The sequence below is a fragment of the Perca fluviatilis genome, chromosome 20, assembly GCF_010015445.1.
Source record: "Perca fluviatilis chromosome 20, GENO_Pfluv_1.0, whole genome shotgun sequence".
NCBI classification, from domain to species: Eukaryota; Metazoa; Chordata; class Actinopteri; order Perciformes; family Percidae; genus Perca; species Perca fluviatilis.
The window spans coordinates 25214720-25239183 of NC_053131.1; the positions used below are offsets into that span (position 1 = coordinate 25214720).

A 24464-nucleotide genomic window follows, 5' to 3' on the forward strand; every position below is an offset into this window, starting at 1 on the left:
TTGGATTAGGCTGTAAATCGAATATGTTGGGGTTTTGGAATGAAGTTCGAACCAAAAAAGCATATTTTTGAAGAGCATATTATCTATTTTGATTAATCAAGACAACATGTTTCAATCAAAAATGCAAAAAAAAAAATCCCTGGTTCAAGCATTGAAAGGGGTGCTAGCCTACTTATCTTGGTCATAATGATAGTAAATTAAATATCATTTGATTTTGTATTGTTGATCGATAATTACAAGAATCGTTGCCATAAACAAAATCAAAAAGGATCATCAATGTATAAGATGCAACAATAAGTTGTCAGTCACTGACTATTCACTTACAATCTAAGTACCAATAAAGTGAGGGAAATTCCGAGGAGTACCTGAACTCCTCAGCAGTAGTTGACTGGAAGGGATGAAGCTGCGACGCTGGTGTTGTTTTCTCCGCCACATATTGATATGAACTGTCGACCCAGCCGTAACGACGTGAGCTGCTCGGAACCTTCTGCATGGGAAACCACCCTGAATGGACTACCACACCACCGAAACAACACAAGCCAACCTTTTTAATTCCATTGAGGAAAAGAAAAACAACAGCTGTCTACATTTGCCAGCGAGGAAAGCGCGCGGGGATGCTTCGCGCTGGTACTGTGAAACGCGCGCGCTTAATGATAAGTATTTAGACAAGTAGCTAATTAACTAGTAATTACATAAGTGGTATTTAAACCGCAAGTGTGGTTCGCGTGTCTGCTAGTCGGCTAAAATTAGAACAACGCGCTGCCAACGAAGGATACGGTATAGTCTTTATTCAGTAGGACATTTTTCATCAACGCACCTTGGATTTCAGTCGTTATCACAAAGCAAGTGTGGAGCCGAGGACGAGGTCCAAACAGTTTAAGAAAGGTAAGCTAACATTGAGCTAAATGTGTCAAAAATGTTTAGTCGTGTGAGTATCAGGTTCAGTGGCTTTAGTATTGAAAAGTAGAAGTAGGCTTTATAATGTTTTTTTGCCACCATAAGTTATTCCTAAACGCTCTCTCATATAGGTTGTTTATATATGACTTCAAATGTGTGTGTCTTTGTCTTCCATAATGTAAGAATTATTCAAACACAGCATCCCATTTGGACTCAAACTCAATTTTGGCAAGTGCCAACACGACGTTATACCTTGTTGACGCCCATATGCCAATCAATGAGGTTACACTGAGAGGTAAACAATAACTTCTTGTTAAGTTAAGGTTATTTTGAAAAATGAATTGCATACGAAATGATTTTCAGAGGAGTTATGTTTAATTTAAAATTCCAATCAAGCAAGGTGAACAATGGCAGTACAATGTTGACAAGTGCAGAAAAAAAAGCTACCTAAAATTAAACATTTTGTTGAAGGTAATTCTGTTGATTTAGCTAAATTGCTTTAGTCAATGCAACGTGGATAAGTCAATGTTCACTGAGCTGAGTACAGGTTTTGATAAACCTGTTGTAGAATGATTGGATGTGATACCCCAGGATTAATGAGAATCCGAGCTTTCAATAGCTGACAGAGACCCTGGTCTATAACATACAGTATTATGCAGGCTGACATAACCAGCCACCCTCCTGGCATCCATCCAGTCTCACTTCATTATTTTGTGGGGACCGCTCTTGGCTGCAAATCCTGAAGTGGCGGTTGCCTGTATTACTGCTGCCTTCTGAAAGGAAGCGGGTTTAGACGATTTAGCTGAATTCTGAGCTTCTGTTCTAATTCTCTCCTTGATGTCATTTCTGTGCTGTCTTAGACTCAGTGTCACAAGCATTGACTCACTCAGTGTGGACCATTAACACCCCGTTGGCCCCAGAGAGGATTTATAAAATTCAAACGTAGACAGTCTTATGGAGTTAGAGCAATAAATATCCTCCAATCTCCCCTCTGTCTCTCCCTTTCTTTATGCCGTTTTGGTAAAAGAAGGGCTTTGTGCGCAGTGGGTTGGTAACAGGGTTGGATGCGCTTCACCTCCACTCACTGCCAACAACATCCGGAGTAACTTGCCAGGAATTCCACCTTTGCTATTTGTTTCCCTTGGAGGGAAAAGTGTGTTATGTGGAATATAGTGAGGCACGCAACAGGGGGGAACATCCAGCTCAGATTAAACTAACAGACCAGAGAAGAGGGGCTGTAACAAGAGGAAGCGCTCCGGCTTTGCAGCATGGTGGAAGGGTTCCTGGCATCTAGCTCGGGCAAGTCCGATGCCAGATTCCTTCTCTTTGCCGCCTGCCAAAGCCCTCCGCCCCATCGTCTTTATCAAAAGACCTCGCTGCAATTCCCCTCTACCAGTTCTGTCGCAGCGCTATCAATCATATCTTGCTCTCAGCAGACTCTTCTGCTCATTAAGGATGTGAACCTGTAGGTAGCCTGCAGCCCCCCTAGCCATTCATCTCTCTCAGCGGGGCGCAGAGACTCACATCTGGAGCAGCATTTCAAAACATGGCTCATAGCAGACACTTAGTGTACGCTGAAGGAGATTTTGATACATCTTTTAAAGGCTACCTTTTAGCAGATGCGCTGCCGTGCATAACATTAACAGCACTTGAAGTGTGTTGTTCATACACAAACCTGTAATGGTTCGTAATCTGCCAATAAAGCAGAAACACCAGGTGTACAGCAGTACATAATATATATTACTGAACAAAGGAAAGTTTAGGTTACCACTGAAAGACAAAAATTCTAATGAAATGTCATTGGTGATTATATTTAACAAGAAATAGGATGGCTTCACATCTCATTCCCTTTGTCCCTCTCTTTCTCTGCTCTGTTTTGTGTAAAAGGTCTCAGCCAAGACAAGTTGAGCTGCTTTTGCTTTTGTGTGTGTGTGTGTGTGTGTGTGTGTGAGAGTGAGAGTGAGAGAGAGAGAGAGAGGACTGAAGGGTGTAGCCCCAGACTTCTTTTTTCCCCTCAGGCACCGCTTCCCCATCATGAATACGCCTTTGTGCTCCAGAAAGACACACGACTAAAGGTGGACAACTTTAGAGGAAAGGATAGAGGAAGGTGTGACATGACATTTATATATTGCTGAGACCTTAACCATGACTTCACCTCCATCGAAAATAACTGCATTTACTACATGAGATCGTACTCCTTAAAAGTCCTGTTGTAACTCCAAAAAATGTATTTTTTTTCCCCCAAAGATTCCTTTTAATACTTAACTCTGTGCGTCTGTAATGAATTTAGACCTGCATAAGAGCAGGATTTTTGTTTAGACGAGACTGAATTAATACAACGTGTACAAACGCTGGTTCAAAATGCTTCACATTCCAGGTGTCAGCGTTTATCACTTATCATAAGTGGTACCATATTTGTGGTGGATTTCAGACCCCTTTCCTTAGCTTTGAAAACAACCTTAGGTTGGTGGTTAGGTTTCTTTTTTAATAAACACATACCGATGCACTTATCTGCCTTTACTGTAATGTGCTGCATACACCTCTTGCAGTGACGTACCCACAGACCTCTGGCCCGTTAACCCTCACAGCCACAACAAGCCATCCCCAGATTGTCCATAATGCAGCTCCGTACAGCTGCCCTGCCACAACACATGTGTCACCACTCAGCAAGAAAAGCGCTGGGCAAAACCCTGGGGGCCCTGAGCGCAGCTTAGTCACGCCACCGCGGCCAAGACGGCCCTCCACCAACTGCAAGCTGCTCTGATGACTCCTGACAGGCTGCAAGCTAGCACAAACACAATATAAGATGGAACCAAAAGAGAATACCAACATAACACAGCATAAGAGTGGAAGGGCAGAGGAGGATGCTTCTTGTTATTTTTATCCAACATCTTAAGAAGTCTGGAAAAACCTTAATTTAGATAATAAAACCGTTAAGTCTGAAATGTTAACATAATTTGTTAAAAGGCTATTTCTACTTTTGTGTAGTGAAATTATTTGAGTCTCATTCCGATTCACATACAGTATGACCAAACTGAATGGAGAAGTAAAATGTGGACAGATTGTTCCGTATTAATAAGGACGAGTAAATGTCATCAGCATAATATATATGTTTGTAAGTACCAATTAGAACTCCATACATGCCTTTATTGATTATGGGGCTAGGCGATTTGACCATCACTATTCTGTTTTGTGTATAATTGGCCTTGCCACATTTGGGACTGACTCATCCACTTCCGGTCCAAACAGGGCAGTACGTAGCTACCTACGTCTAATTACAACCTAGTTGAACTTTGAATTGTGGCACAAAGCATTGCTATTGTGCATTAAGCCTTTACTGTTCTTGGCTCAAATAATAGTAGAACAAGTGAAAAAAAATAATGCAAGTAATTTTAGAAAAGAGTCCAAAGATATCACCCAGCATGTTTATTTGTCAAGCCTGAAAACACATTTTGCAAATATGCATGGCCATCATGTGCACAAGGAGGCAAGTGTCTCATTTACTGAACCAGCCCCAGACATGCAGCTTTGTTGACGTCCCATTGAAGCTGCTTTAGTCCCTTTCTTCACACACTGAAGACATCCAGGCTGTTTGATTTTCTAAAAAGAGGGTTTACAAGTCTTACTTAAGGCACACAAAACAACTACTGTACATTAGTGTCCCTAATCCTACTCAAATTCTTACTGTATATAAGGATCTAATGTCACACATACTGTAAATATGTAGAGGAAGAGCCCTATGTGTAGCCATTGATCCTGTTGTTATCAAAAAGGCTGTCAGTTTATTAAGGTTTTTGTGAAAGCTTCAAAAGCATAGTTATGTTTTTGCACTGATTGATTTTTTTTTGAGCATGCCTCTGCAAAGCATCTTTTGTGTAATTTGCCCAGCGTGGCTGTTCTTCTAGTGTTTCCGTGTAACTGCAGTCCACTGTACTAGCAGGGGGTTAATTGCTTGCTATTTGACTGTCTCAATTTTGATTCATGGCGTACAGTGTCTTGTTGTTGCTACTCTGAAGGAGAACTTGATGTCATGACACCTATTATCTATTCTCTATCTGGTCTCTCCTCTTGCACGCTCTCCACCCCCACGCCAACAGACATATTAATGGGATGTAGCTTCTCCATATTGAGAAGAAGCGGGCTGTACGTTGGCTTTGAGTTCTCAGTTACAGTATGATGATCAACATCAGATGATGTTTTGTCATTCACTTTATTTGTCATTAGCATGCTTTCTGATTGCTATTTTATGGCTGTATTGTGTCAGGATGTGCTCAGGGTAATATGATATGGATTGCATATCTGCCTAGAAAAGAAATGCTCTTAACTCTTTTTTTCAATTAAACTACCTTGCTATTTGTAGGGCTGGGTATCGTTCAAAAATTTTCGATACTGATACCAATACCGTGACTTCGATACCGGTTCCTCAACAATACTTTTTCCTATACCAATTTTAGAAAACAATTTTAACAAAAAGAAATTACAACATTACACATTACGTCACATTACGTGCATAACGTAGAGTTTTTCCTGCATGCCTCTACAACGTGTAACGTTAGACAGCCAATCAGCAGCTTTATAAGATCTTGGTAGAAGTATGCTACGTGCTTATTGGCTCACTGATGCTGATGAGATTTGCTCCTTAGGTATTGAAATTTGGTATTGAATGACGAGGCATTTTTCGATAAGCGATACTAAGGAGGCAATTCGGTCGGTGCCTAAAAGTATTGCATTCGGTACCCAGCCAGCAAACCTTTTACAATTGAAAAATAAACTTGTCAGTGCTCTGTGGTGGCATTAAATAACAGGTTTCTAAATGTGGCATTCTTTTTTATGTCTGTACACGAATGGGCAGTTAGAGTTGAAACAATTATTCGATTAGTCAATTGACAGGAAGTTTTTTGGCAACAATTTTGATAATTAATTGTAGAATCTAGTAGCAAAAGTGCTAAAGAAAATCATTAAGAGATTAATTGAGCCCTAATTATATTGTGGATTAGCTCCCAAATTTCTTTATACTTTGTATAGCCAAATGCGTTTCTGAAAAGGTGTTATATTTGATTGGATTTTCAGTGAAATCATGCACAATTGCTCCTAGATTTAATGTTTTTGCAGTCGAGTAGATGTAATGCAAGAGAGAAGCAAGGATTTATAAGGCTAAGCATCAAAGTGATGCAGGTGACCAGGTAGCACTATAAAGATGCAACAGGTACTCCACATGTGACAGATTTCAGTGGCCCTGTCAAATCACGTCACCGTTCAGTCGCTGTGTGAGCAAAGGCAGCAGGCATCCAGCTAAAAAAGAAATGCAAGAGAGCAGGGAAGGCGCTGCCAGTTCTCAAGTTCTCTGTCTTCCTGCGAGATTCAAAGTGCCTGCCGTGAGATCACAGAGCTCCGAGAAAGCTTGCTGTTGAAGCTCCTGTCAAGGCAAACACAGGCAGCTCTTTCAGGGCTACGCCCACTTATCTTCTCACTGTGGAGATGTATTGCTTAGATTTGGTCCACCACACAAACTGTCACTACACACACACACACACACACACACACACACACACACACACACACACACACACACACACACACACACACACACACACACACACACACACACTCCTACCTGTCTGGGATGTGTATTGACATACACAAAAGCTGACACTCTCAAGAGTTGACATTGTCAAGAGTGACTTAGAAAAAGGATTCGTCTTACTTTGCACATATGCGCATAACTTACTGAACGCGCCCTCCCCAGTGCTTTATACATTTGTACCGAATAGTTTGAAGCTTCAAAAGCCTCATTCATAACATTGACATCCAAATTCTAAATCAACATTTGAATGCTGCCCAGCTTTTTTTTAAACCCTCTATTTCTTCACAGTTGCAAATAAAGATACAGCCCTACTGTCTCACCAATGAAATGAGCTGTAAGGCCCGGCACATGGTTCAACATAAACTACATGTATCCATTACTGTAAAACCATTTAAGTGTCTTCACATTGTCATCAAGTCAAAGTTGATACACATATTAAGTATCCTATAGGATTAGAGAACCTCTTCAGAAGTTTAAATGAGCTGAGAAATCATCATCTGATTCTTTGCTAAAATGGTTTAGATTAGTGTTGTAAATTCCTTTGTTTAGTGAGTTGCATACCACATTTTTGTAGTATTTATTTTACTAGGACTTGATAGTTAATCACACATAATCACAGTTATTCCTACTGTATATCTCAGTATACATCATATTACTGTATGTTCTTTTTATCATGTAATTTGTCATACTGAACCGTTGTGTTCAACCACTTCCTTTACAGAGAATCGGTAACAATCGATGTGCATCAGCTTAACCAAGTCGAATGTTAAGCTAGAGAATCAGGCAGAGAATTGTTCATTTTTGGGAAAAATGTGCTAAGTAGAAAAGAATGGATTAGCTCAACATAAGTGAGGACATTGCAGTCCAGTGGTTTGAAAAAGTTTTGGTTTAAACCAGATGACGAGTACTTATTCTTACAATGTGCTGCTAATTTTACTGCAACACAAAAGAGGAAAAGTAATAAAACTATTTTGCCCAGAGACACATACTTGTGATTAATTATGGTGACAGAGATCTTGGACTGTAAACATGAATGCATATTCAGTGTGGGTATGCAGTATGTAAGTCTTTATTTACACTGGGTGTGTCCTCATGTCATTTGTGGTAATAGAATATGGCGGAGCAAAATCGTACCAATTATGTCCTCTGCAGAATTCCCTGTTGCGCAATGTATAAGCCTCATTCTGTGCAGTTGTTAAGTCATGACACATTGCATGCCCGTGAGTGCTGTGAAGACCCTCTCAGGCAGTCTGGGATCTATTTTGATGTGAAATCCACAAACATGAACTCTTTCACTGCTATCTGTTCCCCAAAGGCTCGGAAACACTTGCCAAAACCTGCCGGAAACCTGGCCAAAAGAACAGGGAGTAAATAATTAAAAAAACACACGCACACAGACACACACACATACACACACACACAAAGTGATGCAGCATACACTGTCAAACACATGCTGGATCGATTAGCATTTTTGAGGCCGCAGAAAAAAAGAGAGAGAGCACAAGGTTTATTAGAGTCATGTTTCATACTCCTCCAGAGTCATTGAACAAATGAAATCTACCCCCACTTTTGGCCTAAATACCAGTTTTTCTTTGAATGCTTTTTTATTAAACATAGAGTGAGGGCAAGTAATTGGAACCTCTAAACACTCCTCAAAAGCCACAACTGACAGAATCAAGATAATGAGCAAATAAACTAAAAGCTACCCTATATATTCTTACACCGTTTACTGTTTATTTTTCAGATCAATTTTAAACACAGGTGGTGGTTTGCAGAGTGGATGGTCATATAATACCCACATTGATACTGTAACATAAATACCTGCGACCAGAGACAGCACCACTTTCATCATAAAAACCTGTTGTGGATATTGCGAAGCAATTTGGGCTACAAAACGAGAAGACAAGTAGGTTCCGATGGGAATACAGTGCTCACATCGAAGACCTGCAACAAGGGGGTGTATGTGCATAAAATGAAAATGTCTTTGCTTAGTACAACATAGAAAACCTGAAAACTTTACAAAGTTCAACAGTAAAGTGAACAGTCAGATTAATTTAGGTGTTGCGGAACACACTACGTAAAGGCTGATATTGGCCTAGTGCAGATATATTGTTACCAGTGTATATGTCGGCCAATATAACAAGACATTGCAGTACAGAAATGCAGTAGTCCCGCATTGCCCGACCTATCTCCACAGCATCGTGTCAGTGCTAGAGTATAGCCTGGCTGTATTTCAGAGTATATCTGCGATAATAATTTTCTTGATGATATAACAAAATACTAAACAAAATGTTATTATTTATTTTAAGAACATACAATCACAGCAAAATAAGTTATAGTTTTAAGTCAGTATACATTCTTTGGTTTGTAAACAACCATTGATTCTGTATGAAATATACAGTTAATCCTACAACATAGTACAACATTAACTAGATGGTCCGATACCATTTTTTGCTTCCCAATACCGATTCTGATACCTGAACTTGCGTATCGGCCGATACCGAGTACTGATCTGATACGAATGTGTCATATATTTTATTATGTTTTAACAGCTGTATACTACTAACCCTGTATGGATGTGATATTATTTCTATCTTTGTTGTCTGTCTGGCTCAGGTTAAACTCTTTGTGAAACATGAGCAAACACAAACAATGAATGTCACAGAACTTTCTTTTATTATCCAGTTTGACAGTCAGTTATAACGGAAAAAGAACATAAATAAACACCTTTAACGTAGATTTTCTTAGGTCATTACGTGGTATCGGATCGGTGCAGTACTTCCCGATACCGATACCAGCGTTTTAGGCAGTATCGGAGCCGATACTGGTATTGGTATCGGAACATCTCTAACATTAACAGGCAATTACGTTAACAGGTTGGAATCTTAGCATGGGTTTCCCGCAGCACTTTGCAGTTAAGGCGGCCGCCTTAGCAACACCACCCTGCCGCATTAACTACGTCGTCACAAAAAATTATTTATTTATCTCTCGGTGCCAAATTTCGGTTCCAAAAACGTCTGAGCGCGTAAGCGCAAGCTTATCTGTCCTCTCTGCATATTAGGGGTGGTACGGTTCACAAAACCCACGGTTCGGTTCGTATCACGGTTTTAGGGTTACGGTTTTCGGTTCTGTATGGTTCTTGTTATTTTTTTCTTTTAATCTTTAACACTCCAGAAATATACTTCAGCATATGATATATAGCTTAATTATCCACAATGTAGGATACAGTATTAAATCATTATATAGTTATATCATGTAATCATGCACAAATTGAATTTGACTTGACTTTAAGGACATTATTGGGACCATCTCTGAGGAAAGCTAGGTTTTGATACAGCAAGAGGGAAGACATTGATGATTTCAACAAGCTTTTCATTTATTTGGCAAAAAAAGGAAAATGTGTATTGCCATCTACAGGAATGTGCCTTTTTAGCACATGAAGATTGAAATATTATAGAATATCAATTGAAATAACTTGCATTTATCAAACTGCCAACTTCAGTGTAGTTCTTACAAAAATGTATCCTTTAAAAGAAAAAGAGAGGAACTCTTAAAGCTCCGTCTTTTGAATAAGTCAGAATACGTTAAACATAAAAACAGTTTACATTGTTAGTTAATTTCCTATCCTGGCCTGGGCTGGGACACACAGTCATACGGTTTGATAAAGTACTTATTGCCCATTGCACGCATATATATATATATATATATATATATATATATATATATATATATATATATATATATATATATGCGTATATAACAACAACAATATATATACAATAACAAGTGTAGCTGTCAGGTCCTCCAGTATACATCTCATGTCCGTTTTTTCCTGCATCCACCGTGTGTTTGTGTGTGCGCACGTAAGTCGCAGGGACAACTGAGCAGCTCTGCCCACTGCAGAGACGTTACGTTACAGAACAGTGATGTTAAAAAGTATACAGGTTGGCAGGATGGCCTGAAATGTTGCACGGTCTTTCGCTGTACGTTTTGTTGGTAACTTGTCCACACCTCTTCTTTCGCGCGAAAGGGAAACACAGCAGTCTGAGGTCACATACGGGCACGAGGCTACATTGCGCATGCGTCGAACCGTACGGCACACACACGCTCCGAACCAAGACAAGTGGACCGAGCGGTTCGGATGTTTTTTCATGAACCGTATCACCCCTACTGCATATTGACAGAGATCGGAGCTCCGACACATACACAGAGGTGCGGGCAAACCACGTCGGCCCTACAGAGAGTCACGGCAATGCCGATAAAGTGGTTTCAATTGTGGTTACAGTTTTTCAAAACTTCACGCAGCCACCATTTGCTGCGATATGATATTAATAGCGAGGCAAAAGCGCTCGCGGCGACGCTTCCTCTGAGACGAGCAGGCACAACAGTGGTTTCTGTGCCCTGATGATTGACTGACAGGCTGAGGTTGTAAGGCAAGGCATCTTCATTTCTACAGCACCTTTCAGCAACAAGGCAATTCAATTACATTCGTTGGCACTTAAGTTGGTTCTCCATTAGTTCAAACAGGGCAATCACCAAGTTTAGTGTTAAAGGTTTGTGTCATTATGCAGTTTGCACTAAAAAGTCTTTGTTCTTTACATTCCTTTGCATTTTAGTTAGTTCAGTATTAGCCGGTACACAGTGTCATTTGTTTATTTATTTATTTATAATATGTTCAGGTTGTGGCAAAAAAGTTTCCCTTTTTTTGTAAATTTTTAAAGTTCGCATTAATACCAATCCTGACTGGCGCTCCCCTATCCAAAAGCACAACCAGTGCAGTGTTAACAGAATTTTTTAATTTTGATAACTGTTTTGATTGACAATTAAGGTGGAAAATAAAAGTTTTGTGTTTAATGTATTTTTGTTGATGTTGAAAGGGATTAAGGAACCGTCATCGAAACTGAGGTATTGAAATTGGCACCCCCTCACCTCAGTCTGAGGGCAAACCCCCACCATACCACCTTTTTTTATTTATTTATTTATTTTAAATTATTTTTTGGAGCATTTTTAGGCCTTTATTGACAGGACAGCTGAAGAAATAAAAGGGGAGAGAGAGAGGAAGGAATGACATGCAGCAAAGGGCCGCAGGCCAGAGTTGAACCCAGGCCCGCTGCATTGAGGAGTAAACCTCTACATATGGGCGCCCGCTCTACCAACTGACCTACCCGGGCACCCCACCCTACCACCTTAACTAACAAATTTTCTGCAGGAAACCCTGTTAGCATTATCATGATATGAATATCTTCATATATCATGATATGAAAAGGATATCAGTATTATTGTGAACAACATAACATGGCAGTAAGCCAGACTATGTTTGAGGTAATTTAGAAACATTGTGACTATAACATAGTTTGTCCACCAGAGAGTTTAAACACCAGCATTTACTGTAATAGAAAATGTGCAATTAAAAGCTTCAAAATTGTCATGACATTGGTTATTGTTCAACTGTGAATAGCAAAAATAGCCTTGTTTGAGGAAGATACATAAACACCTACTGTATATGTGTGAAAATCCAGTGCCTTCGTTGACTTTCCTTCTGAAATAATTCAGGACACTACAAGCTGTGTGTGTGTGTGTGTGTGTGTGTGCTTGACTATCTCAGCGCTGGAGGGAGTGAGTCAATCACAGCAGCAGAAATCATCCCTGCGGGCGATCCGTCTCCACTCATGACAAGGCTCCTAAGGCACTTATCTTTCCTTCCTTGACTCATTCTATCCATCCATCCCTCAGCCCTCCCTCTATCTCCACCTCTCCCCATTCTCTCTTCCTATTCTCTATCACTCTCTGTCTCCCTCCCACGGTTTGTCTCATGCCCTGGCACTGCAATTAACTTCTCATCATCAAAGGGTGTAATGAAAAAGAAGGAGAGATAGAGAGTAGGGACGCTATGAGAGAGGGAGGATGAGAGGGATAAAGCCAGAAGGAGAGTGAACAGAGGTTAGCAGTGTCTCACACACACACACACACACACACACACTTACACGTGCATGCTCGCAGGTTCTTTTTTTTCTTTTTCCTCAAATACACACTCTGTTAAACACAATCACACACACGCAGCCTACACTCACTCTCAATCACTCTCACATTCCTGCAAGATGCAGAGAGAAAGGGAGAAAGAGAGGTATCCCCCCCAGGGAGATTTTTCTCTCCTCGTTCCTTGTTTTTATTTCTGAACCCCCATTTCTCCCTTCCTCTTTCACAGACACAGACACACACACACACACACACACACACACACACTTGTTCACACTGTCTCCCCTCCTCCTCCTTGTCTTTGAAGAACAAGAAGTATCGCTGTACATGTAGGGAAGCTGCTCTGTCGGTATTCTTATTGTTTAGTTTTTTTCACCCCCCTGGTTCGGAGAGCTGTCGACTGTGACCGCTGTTGAAAGGATGTCAGCGAGAAAGAGAGAGGGAGGTTGAGACGGGGATGAAAGAGGTGATAAAGGAGGGAGGGAGGGGGATGTTGAGATGGAGGTCCCTAAAGAGGGCAGAGGGAGTGATGGCATGCTTGTTTCTTTGTGCCCAAGCAAACGTAGCAACAGCAGCAGTGAGGCGAGGTGATGGAGGGGAAAATAGCTAAGGGTAAAAAAGCAGCTCGGGGGGAAATAAGAAGGGCTAAAGCTGCTAATTAACCATGGCACTAGCGCTCAGAAACAGTGACATAATTGGCCCTAGTTGGTGGTCCTTGGTGGGGGAGCCTCATCAGTGGAATCTATCTGTGACAACATGTCATGAAATGTGAATAATCAATATGGATTAAGACCCAAACTGGAATAGCTGAGTTCCAGGCTTCACTGGTCAAAGAGAAGAAAACTTACTGTCTTTTAGCTGGATTCTCCCTCCAGCCCTTCCATATGCTATATGTGGAAGTAAACTGTACAGTAATTTGTCTTTCCCCCTGCCCCCCCCCACAAAAAAAGTAGAATTTTGTGCTACAGTCCTTTGAGTCCTCCGTTGACACACAAGTTGTTGGCCTGAAGCAAATGTAGACAATCATGTGTCTCCTCTGATAAACATGGAGTCACCAGCTCCTTCTTTTTACACACCAAAGGTTGATGCATGTCCCTCCGAGATCTCAACCACTCCGCACCGCCCTCCCACCAACCAGAAGAATGTGATACCTCACCAGCTTCCCACCTGCAAACACTCTCAATTGGTGTTACAGTAATTTTGGTCATAAAAAATCTGGCCAAGAAATACAAACGAGACAAAAAATACTAAATAAAATGTAATATTTGGGATCACAATCTATGATGACACATATCGGAAAATTTTTGTTTACAGACAATGTGAAACTACAATAGCAAACTACAGTATTGTAAAGATGAACAAATTGACACAAGCTAATTATTTTTTTGGTGTACAACAAAGAAATGCAAAACCATTGACATTCCCATGAGCCTCTGCTTTGTGTTTATTATCAAAAGTTAGCAAGATTGTAATTGCATTTAAGCATGGGGGAGAGGTGTGGGGGGGCTAAATATCACTATATATATATATATATACATACATACTCACACACACACACACACACACACACACACACACACACAGTATATTGACATTGCAACATTTACTATATCGCCAACTCCTAGCGGTCAATTCTTGAACCACTCTTTGTGGGTAGTTTGTCCTGGGAGGCCCTACTGGCTATTACACCCAACAACGCAGCTCTGACCACAATAAAAGTGTCAGTTCACAGGAGGGTCTTTTCATATAAGATGGAGCATAACATTGACAGATGGATTGGTGCAGCATTTGCAGTAATACAGACCTTGTACTGCACTGTTGATATTAAAGGATGCTCGCTGAACCCTTAGAAAACATCAAATGTAATGCGGTCCTATGTAATCTATTACACCCTGGGGCTGGCTAGATAGGTTTGGGAGGAGTGGCATTGCCTAAGGTGATGTTTCAGTGGCTTCAGGTGTGTCTGATTAGTCAGTTAAAAGCAAACACTAGAAAGGCAGCACACAGAAATAAAACTGTTCATCCAAGCAAAGCAGGGAGCTTATTGAAGCGGACATTTTAATCAGCTACCCAACGGGTGAGGCTGAGATGGTGTCGACTCCATTTGGTTCTGTCAAGCTGGGTTATGGGTGAGGATATCTGTTCATGTGGGCAGGTAGGGGAGGGGCAGGAGAAGCTTTGAAAAGGAAAGGCGGTGACAAGGAGGTCCGGCCGCCGATGCCTGAAACAGCTGGCTTTGCATTCTGCATGAAGAGGAGGAGTCAACAGCAAGCCAAATGGCAGCCATTCACTGTGATCAAAAGGATGATAGAGTTTCTCTCCTCGGATTCAAAGATTTACAACAGATTTTGGCTCTTAGGCCCCTCAGTGTCGTCACAGTAGGGCTCTGCTTTCAGATTGAAAACAGCTCAGTTGGCGGCCTAGTGCTACTCGCTGCCATGTAATGTGCCCTTCTCATGTTTCTTCTTATCTGCATCACTTTCATTTAAACCATAAGGTAATATCACTATTTGTATTATGTGGAAACTAACAAAAATCAGGATGAAAATAAAACCAAACTGTGCCTGTTTGATACCTTTTGTCAAGTTGTTTACCTTGTGCACTGGACCTACTGGCACCGTGCACATCTCCTTTGCCTTATAGAAGACCATGCTGTGACACAGCTTTCCAGACTTGATGTATAGGATCCAATACACCAAGCGCGCGTCAAACATCTCTCTAACTCTCTAACAACTAATCAATAGGGAATTCACGGTGCGAGTTGGTGTCATCTCTCCATCTGCGTTCCCACTTGTAACGGTACCACGCATATCACATATCAGTTGCCAGCCATCTGCCAATTTTTAGTGCTCACCATTATTGTCGTTCAGATTTGTCATGCAGCTTGCGCAGAAGACACACAACACTGACGTATTTGCCAGTATCATAGACAAACATCTTGTTAACATTTACCACACCATTGGGATAGCATATGCAGAATGCTTGTTAGATTTATGGCGATAACGTGTGTTAATGTGAAAACTGGTACAGAGATAACTGATAATTGTCATTTTATAATCAAGGAGTGTTTTTCTGTTGAGAATCACAGCTTATTATGGGTTTGACTAGCTTTGCTGTTTGTTTAATCATACTGATTTCCATTCTCTTTTTTTCCAGACCTGAATCGGAGAGAGAGATGACCCTAGTTTTGTCCATGAATCCTTTCCTGGACCCAGAGGGAGACCCTCCGCTCTCCACATACAAGCCTATATGGGAATCGGAGCGTTGCACTAAGACCTGCCTGTCAAACCCTGCCCCACCATGCAGCTCTGAAGAGAAATGTACACAAGGTACAGACACTAAACACAGATGTTTCTGTATTCATTCAGTCATTTATGTAAGCCGGATTTAATCAGATGGATAAGGTTTACCAAGGATTTTGCACCACACACGATGGTCAATAGTCCATGGTTTTCAGACCTGGCAATTAGACCCGTCTGCCCAATCCATCAGTATGTCTCTGTCATAGCCCTGCTGTCATAGTTATAGGTGTCTGTTAGCAGGTCAGCAGTACAGTGTAGGTTTACTTGCTTTCATTGCATAGTCGGTGTAATTTAAGGATTTGTTTAATTATATTGCAGGTCAAACAGTCATTTCAGTATCAACTGAGTTACCAAAGAAAGCTGTTCTTCCAGAATAGCCTGCTGCCATTTAGGTCACTTCATGAGGTTCTACTCAAGCATAACCAGGGTGACTGGTAACTGATTAGACTAAAACAACTCAATGTTTTCTTCAAAATGTATCCTTAACTAAAAGGTGTTCTGCTTTATTCTGTTAATGCAGCAAAAAAATTGTTAAAGCTGGTGTGCAGTAGCCTGGCAAAAGCGTATTAGTCTGGAACCTCTCGGTTCATTTTGTTTTCCAAGGGAGTGCAGACTAAAATGCCTCTGACGCAATTAGATAGACCTGCAACCAATCAGAGCAACGCAACGTGTGACGTAGTGCTAAGCGAAAAAAAAAAATTCACAAACCTTCTCCAATTACAGCTAAACAGTACACTAAAAGTTGTTTCTAAATCTATTTGAGACAGGAAAGAGTTAATACAATAACAGAATCTTGATTCATATTTCATCAGCACCGCCTAGTTTGACAGTTTGATCTGAGTTTCGTGAGCCTGGTGCTTACACTGGATGGACCTACAGTACAGTGATACTCTGTCATCGTCACAAACCTGCCCCATTTTACATAAACAGTTTGTGATTGGTCGGCTGGAAATCTGTCTGAACGGGAGGGGGGTCAGACGCATCTGCCAGAGCAAATGAAACATGAGCTCACAGATTTGTCTGGTTCCCAGGCTTTGTGTGCAGCTGAGTTCTATATTAATGTTGTTTTCACAGCATATTTGGCAAATTGTGTGATAGTCACTTACAGTGTGTCATTACAATACATTTAAATGTATGTTCTGTCTGCAGAACCGCCCTGCAGGCGAGTTCCTGATCATGTTTCAGTATCAAGGATTGCATACTTCAAGAGGAAGTTTGTTGATGATGATGATGAGCCTCCCTTCAGCTTCAGGACATACTGCCAGACTGTAAGTATTGACACACTCATATTCTCACATTCAGAGTACAGTTCCTAAGTGCCTTCATTACAATGCCATACTCTTGGCCAATTATAGGTCATTGTCTCTATTAGATATTTATGGTTTGAGTGAGGTCATGCAAATTAAAACAGCATCCAATTAACTAACTCTTTAACTATAATTATTGGTGGTACAAAGGCTGTCACTGTGTCCAAAATCACTATTCAACCAATATTCTCTATATGATATGATGACATAGTTTAGTGATCTTGAGATTTTTATCATAATTCTGCATTTTTGTTCCAACATGGACATTTCTGAGGGCTCTATAGTGGATAAATTCTGCACCTAGAATTCCAACCTACAAATAAAATGCCAGTCAGTAAATATAGTGCACTAAATAGGGATTGGTTTTGGTGCTTATTCAAAATGACTACAATCATCGCTGCATGCAAGCATCATAAAGAAGTGCTCCGATCAGATTTATTATAAAAGGAGTTTTGGAAAATAGATGTTTCAGAGTTGTTAATTAATGTTAAACCTAAAGTGTGATAGTTGAAAAGGGGGATTTATTTGCCTGCATATATTGAGGGGTTGATTTGCAATTTGATTTGCATTAATATTATTAAAAGCAATACACACAAGTTATTTAAAATTGGTTGTGCAATGCAATATTATTGAATCTGGATCTCTGGCTTTTTAAACTAACTAACCAGGTTACATAGATCTAATGGGACAATGTCCTTCAGGTTGCCCCAGTCTTGGAGGAGCGTGCCCATGTGCTGCGCCTCTCCCTGGAGAAGATGCGGTTCATTGACGACCCTGAGGCCTTCCTCCGACGCTCCGTCCTCGTCAACAACCTCCTTCGGCGCCTGCGAACTGAGATTCTGCTCCAAAGCACTGACTGGTGCTTCCCACCCAACCCAGCATTTACCACTGGCCCCTGCGTCCCGGCACCCACCACAAACGCTGCTCACCAGGCACTCCGCGGAGCAGTACCCACCCGGATCTGTTTGGCACCCCAAGCGGGACCGCCCTTCCGCAAGCGCTTCCGAATGGTCCGTGGAGGACAGGGGGATCTACGCCCTGACTGTGCCCAGACATGCTGCTGCATCTACGCAGCGGCCGCTGCTGCAGGACACTATCTCCACCTCCCCTTCTCCATGTACGATGCAGCACTCTCGACCTGCCCGTCCACACCACACTCCTCCTCTTTTTTTCAACTAGCTAGCCATAGTAAGTTAGGGCTGACAGTGGCCATAGAAGGGCATGATGGGGAGGATGAAGATGTTGAGGAGGAGGAGGAGGACAATGAAGAGGATGAAGAGAGGGAATTGGACGAGGAGGAGGAGGAGGAAGAAGAAGAGGATGATAGAAGAGAAGCTGGGCCTTCCCTTGATGTTGTCAAGGACAAGTCAAGACAGAAAAGTAGGACTAGAAACTTGCTGGGTCACACACATACAAGGACAGAGGAGGACAGCTGCATGACAGATAGGGTAGAGGATGAAGAGGGAGAGCAAGAGGAGGAGGAGGAAGAGGAGGAGGAGGAGGAAGAAGAGGAAGGGCAGGTTGTGAGACCATGTCAGTGGGACTCTACTGCCACAGAAAGGGAGCTCCACAAGGTCAGCTTTTGGCGCCGCAGGGCTCATAGACAATGATTGCGCTTGCTTAGAAATTATCACCATACATTACTTACATTCTCTCATAGAAAGAAAAGTTAATGATGACGACAACTGTCATCAGTTGAAGATTATTTTTCCTCATAGCAGCAGAAGGTGTGAGCTACCTACACTATAGTAATGCCAAGTCAGCTTTATTTTAATGGTCTAATATACTCCAGGATTGCACACAGATACATTCCATTCAACTATATTGTCAGTGTTATGGTCAGATAACAAAAATACACAGACAGTTCTTGGCCACTGTTGGCACTGAGAAGTTTTCTCAAACAACTACAGTACGTAGGCTAAGGTCACATATGGTGGGGTCCTAAATCCCTAAGGTGAAGTGAAAGGTCTCCAAGACCATTTTCAAGCCCCACAGCACAAAACTAAAAAGTCACTAGTGGGGCTTTATATCGGTGCACCGGTCTCGTTTCAGGACCCTAAACAAGCCTATGAAATGAAGGGTTGTGGATTGGGGAGTGCGTGTGCTTCTGTGCGTGTGTTTGCAAGATATGATGTAGCATTTTTAAACTTGATTTTAAGCCGTTCTTTTTTTTTTTTAAACATGGGTTACACATAATTATGTGTGCCTGTTGATTTTGACGCTGTCTCAGGCAATGGCGAGTGACTGTGCTGCAGTGGCGGCACCATGTGTATTCAAATTATTTTAAGAGACAACAATCATGAACATTGGAAATGTTAAATGACAAGTTCAAGTGCCTTAGTGTTTTTAATAGATACATGTATATTGTGTGTTAATGTAATTGTTCTTGTTACTAAGTATCTTGCATTCTAAGTGACTGCGTTTGACTAAAACAGGAAACAGGCATGTAGTTAAATGCAGGGATTTCTTTTTTAGTGTATGAAAGTTCAAAGCAAACTAAATGTCCACACCCCAAAATGTATTTTGTGTTTGTTTTACTTCAAAATGCATGTTTTCTAGCACTACCTGTCTTGACAATGCACTTCAAGGACAGTTGCTAAAGCCTTGAAAAGCTAATTGTGTTCAAATCCTCCTTTACATTAGTTAGATTCGATCAGAAAAGGCTTGTTAATGGTTTGGTTGCTCTGTCCATTGATGAGGTTTTACCAAAAAAGCGAGTGGCCGTCTGTCTGCAGCATTATAAAATCTAAACGGTCACCTTCGTCACAGATCTACCCGTGTAGCAAACGCAACGGGACAGGTCAGACTTTTCTGTGAGCTCCATTTGGAAGTTAAAGGAATAGATCAACATTTTCAGAAATTTTCTTATACGCTTTTTTGCAAAGTTAGATGAGAAGATCAATACGAAAGTTAACAAAATCTGCTTACCAGCACCCCTATAGCTCATTAATTAACATGTTATATCTCTGTGGTTTTACGGTGCTACTTCGTGGGGCCAGATGCATAAAACTCTGTGTAGATTCGGAATTCAAAGTGTTTACGTGCATAGACAGAAATTGGCATACGTATTATTTCCCTTCATAAGTACGTCTGGTTTTGTTTCATAAATGTCAATAATTGTGCAGCTGGGCACACACGCACAAGCGTGATATCCACACCCACAGTTCGACATCCGTTTGCATATTGATACTTGTGCCCGCTTCACCACTCATTAGGCCTGTCACATTCTTACTTTATAAATGCCGGATTATGTGGCAAAAGGCATACGCAAGATACAATGTGTTAATAAATGAGCGCGCATAAGTCGAGAAAGGGAATCCAAGTATTCTCGATAAAATCAGGGTGGTTGCAGAACATTGACAGACCATTTTCTGCTTGACTAAAAGACCCCAATCAAGGACAGATACAATACAAAACCAGTTATTTACGTACATGAGCCTTTCTGTCATGATGGCATGATCAGTGGTTTCTTGTTTGTTGGTGTGTCTCGCCTGAAGATTAGGGTCCTCACACTGATGACAAACCCACACCAAAGTTGTTTAAAAATGTAAAGATTATGTCAGTAGCGTTTTTTCTTCTTTGTGACGTACCATAAGGTACAACAATTGGATGGTCTCAGTCGGTTTGTTAGGTGGAATTATTCCTGCCTAGCCACTTCTTTCGGATGTACAAAACAAAAACTTTTTGTTTGCATACCTGTTTTAGCATCGGTGACACATCTTCAACTAGACAACTCAGCCTATTTAATTTCTCTGAACCCTAAATGATAAAACACAATGATTATCGGTGGTATTTTTTAAAGATGAAAAACATTGACAGAGCAGTATTTGTTTCTGAGACGAGAACATGTAACTGCATTGTCTGGTATTAAAAAACAAAAGAGCGAGTCTGTTCTGATAATTTTATGTAATGTTCTGTGACAAGTGTAAAGATCAGTAAAAGAAATGTTAAAAAGATCTTGCTTCCTCCTTTATTCCTTTTACATTACACAGTACACTGTTCCTTTTTAGTTCACAGTACAATGTGTGTCTGTGTGTGTGTGTGTGCGCGTAGGTGTGTCTGCTTATTGTCTTGCTTCCCATCCTGTCTGCTGTTCAGTGGAGTGCAGTACCACAGCTTATTGCACTCGCCAAATGTCTCTCAGGTGTCACTTTGCCGCTCCATTCTTGTTAATCTTTTTGACATTACGCTCAGAGCAGTCACCTCCGCACTCTTCCCTACACTCCCTGTCATATCTATTGTACCTCTAAAACACACACTTCTCCTTGTATTCCATACAACCTAGACATAAGCCAGGGACAATTTAAAAAATATATAGAATTCCTCACTCATGATTACTTGTTATTATGACGGTTAAAGACCGTCTATACTGTGCTGTGTGTGCATCTGCTGGCATTACTGGGCTTTAAGTTAAATGTTCCTTTGATCCATTAATAGTGTTCACCATGTGCACCCTAATTACTGGATTATTCCTTATACTGTGCAGGTTTTGTATGACATTGCTCCGGATTGCTTGAAAGCAGCTAAGCCATTGTACGTGTGTGTGTGTGTGTGTTTTTTTTGTGTGTGTGTTGTTTTTGTGTTGTGTCGTGTGTGTATTTTGTTTGTGTGTGTGTGTGTGTGTGTGTGTGTGTGTGTGTGTGTGTGTGTGTGTGTGTGTGTGCGACGCAGGATGCAATAGTGTGGGGAGGTTAAATCGCAGGGTCTGAACATCTTGACAGCTCTGTTGCGAGGTGAGGATGGAAGATCATCTTTTCATGACACTTTTGCCACATGGGTGTGTGTATCCTGCTGCTCAGCCTGCCCCCACCTTTCTCTGCTGCTACTTCACATTCCTCACTATCACTGTCTCGCATTTCACCGCACTCGCTATTACAGGACTTAATAGAAATGCAAAAACAACAGAAATTTTGACATTTCTTTACATGCTACATGTTTATATAATACCATATTAAGATGCAAATTTAAAGTGATTCATTTAAATGGATACCAGAAATTGCTATTTGTTTAAGGTATTATAATGTACGTACTAACCTTTTTTTTTATCAGATCTTCCCCCACAGCACTGTCAGATGAACTAAAGCACCCCCTTCATCAACACCACATGTCATGTTCGAAATGGATGTTTGTTGATTATATAAAAGTGGATATTGTCACAATAATTTTTCATACATTTGGATGAGTAATGGTCAAGTCGGTCAGGTCTGCTACCACTTAGAGTGTCAGAACCTGTATGTTTCAGCCATGTATCCATTACATTAACCTAACTATTGAACTTTGTCTTCATTAGTGTCCCCTATCTATTATGTATCTACTATCACCATTTATCCATTCATGTTTTGACTATGGATGGATTACTGTAAGACTTCGATGCTCACTAGTTTTCAAACTTTAAATTAACTTGCCAGATGACTTTTTAAATAATCAAATCATGAATTTGTTCAAATTGGTTGAGCTACTCTGCAATCTTTCCACTAACCCCCTGGTAACAGCAGAAGTACTCCTGGGTTACCAGTACACCTGGTTGGGAATCACAATTCTACACAATAGTACACAATCACCATTACATACCATTACTTATAACATCATAAACATATAGTATGCAGTCGTACATCATACATAGTTATAAAGATAGCTTGTAGTCCAATCAGTAAGGGCATGTTGGCCATTGTTGCAACTACTGTGTCTGTGTTTGAAAACTGTATGCATGTCTGCATACATAATACAATGCTCTCTATCTTTCTTTGTCCCTTCATCAGTTCTTCCCCCCATGCCTAAGGCAAAGATGGGGACTTGCCAAATAACACACACACACACACACACACACACACACACACACACACACACACACACACACACACACACACACACACACATCGTCGGGCGAGTGCTGAGGAGAGGGGAGCTGTCATTTGTCAACAAGGAACTTTGGCAGCTCACCGTTGCCATGGGAACTGTCTGTTGCTGAGGACTGGTTTTGCATCACAAGGTCCTCAATTTGGCTCCAAAGCCTCAGAGGTCCCACCCCTCCTCCATCCGCCTCACCTCCGTCTCACACAGCTTCAAACATATTGTCAGAATTTGATATTCTTTTTTCCTCCCTTTTTCCTCCCTGTTCTGCTGTCTTTCACCTCACAGACAGAATCCCTCTGTTGTTTTCTTCCCCATCAGGTCTTCTCATTAGCAGGAAGATGTGTATGATTTGTATGTTTGATTTACAGCCGATAGATAGATAGATAGATAGATAGATAGATAGATAGATAGATAGATAGATAATGTGTCTTCTAGAATTATTCAATTGTTTTGTCTATAAAATGGCAGAATATAACAGAATATGCCTATCACAGTTTCCTAGAGCCCAATGTGACATCTTAAACTGTCTACTTTTGTCCGACCAACATCTGGAACCAAAGAAATATTCGGGATAGTTTAAAACAATGTTATCAGTCGACTGATGCATCGACTAATCGTTTCAGCTCTAAAGTTGAGCGTCAGCATTGAATAGACATAGAATTCTACAGTATCAGTATTAAGTTTTGAGGTACTAGAATCAATACAAACAGAAAACGTTACACTACATTCTGGGCACATGAATACGCTGTTTCACTCTTTGCATCTATGCTGCTGCTGTGTTCATACACCCAGAGATCACATCATTAAGTCAGAGAATTGACACAATAAACAATTGTTATTTACCGTTAAAAAGTGGAAATGCCTAATGTTTGCTAACTCATTTCGTGGTTATGAAAATCTATTCAGTAGCCCATTAATGATGTACCTCATTAATCATGACAAATGGCTCTCCAGTATTGTATATCCCTTGTGTTGTCCTTTGGTTTCCCTGGGACCCGTTCATTTTATTTGACGTTTTTTTGCGTTAGCCTGGCGTTGAGCTTTGGGTCCCCCAGTGACCCTTGCGTACTATGTGATGTCATTTCACGTGAACTGGCACGGGGAGGGTCCCGTACTGCGATCGAACGCGTTTGGACAGGCTAATACAAAATTTAAATAAACTAAACAAGTCCCCATGACACGAAGGACAATACAAGTGATATAACAATACATTGGCAGCTTTAAATACTGCATGATCACTATCAATGTGTGATGGGTGCAGGGAAATTATAGGACCCGAATGTGGAAATTGCGGGGGGGGGGGGCACTAGAAAACACATAAACTGACAGGACTCTGGCACAAACTGACGGGAAAAGCACAAGACGATCTGAGAACAGACAAAGGAAACACAAGGACTAATACACTGGGTAAGAGGTAACGAGGAGCAGGTGACACAGCAGGTGAAACACATTAGGAGAGACAGAATAACCAAAAAAGGCGGGAAAACACAGGAAGTAAAAAAAGACACGACAGAAAACTAGACTATCAAAATAAAACAGGAAACA

At 41.0% G+C, this 24464-nt stretch overlaps 1 protein-coding gene across 1 annotated transcript; it reads left to right on the top strand.

Annotated features, from left to right (window-relative positions):
* The first annotated feature begins 369 nt into the window (after positions 1 to 369).
* LOC120549785 (SERTA domain-containing protein 4-like) lies at positions 370 to 21022 on the top strand. The gene is made up of 4 exons (XM_039786913.1): positions 370 to 885; positions 15614 to 15786; positions 16909 to 17027; positions 17768 to 21022. Exons 2-4 carry the CDS (start codon positions 15633 to 15635, stop codon positions 18674 to 18676), a joined length of 1182 nt encoding a protein of 393 aa, XP_039642847.1. The 5' UTR covers positions 370 to 885; positions 15614 to 15632; the 3' UTR covers positions 18677 to 21022.
* The last annotated feature ends 3442 nt before the right edge of the window (positions 21023 to 24464 follow it).

What these genes read in the sequence shown, in the direction of transcription:
- LOC120549785 (XM_039786913.1), top strand. Translation starts at nt 15,633, where the DNA reads ATGACCCTAGTTTTGTCCATGAATCCTTTCCTGGACCCAGAGGGAGAC. An exon ending in TGAAGAGAAATGTACACAAG is followed by an intron (nt 15,787 to 16,908) that starts GTACAGACACTA and finishes TTCTGTCTGCAG; the next exon opens with AACCGCCCTGCAGGCGAGTT. An exon ending in TCAGGACATACTGCCAGACT is followed by an intron (nt 17,028 to 17,767) that starts GTAAGTATTGAC and finishes AATGTCCTTCAG; the next exon opens with GTTGCCCCAGTCTTGGAGGA.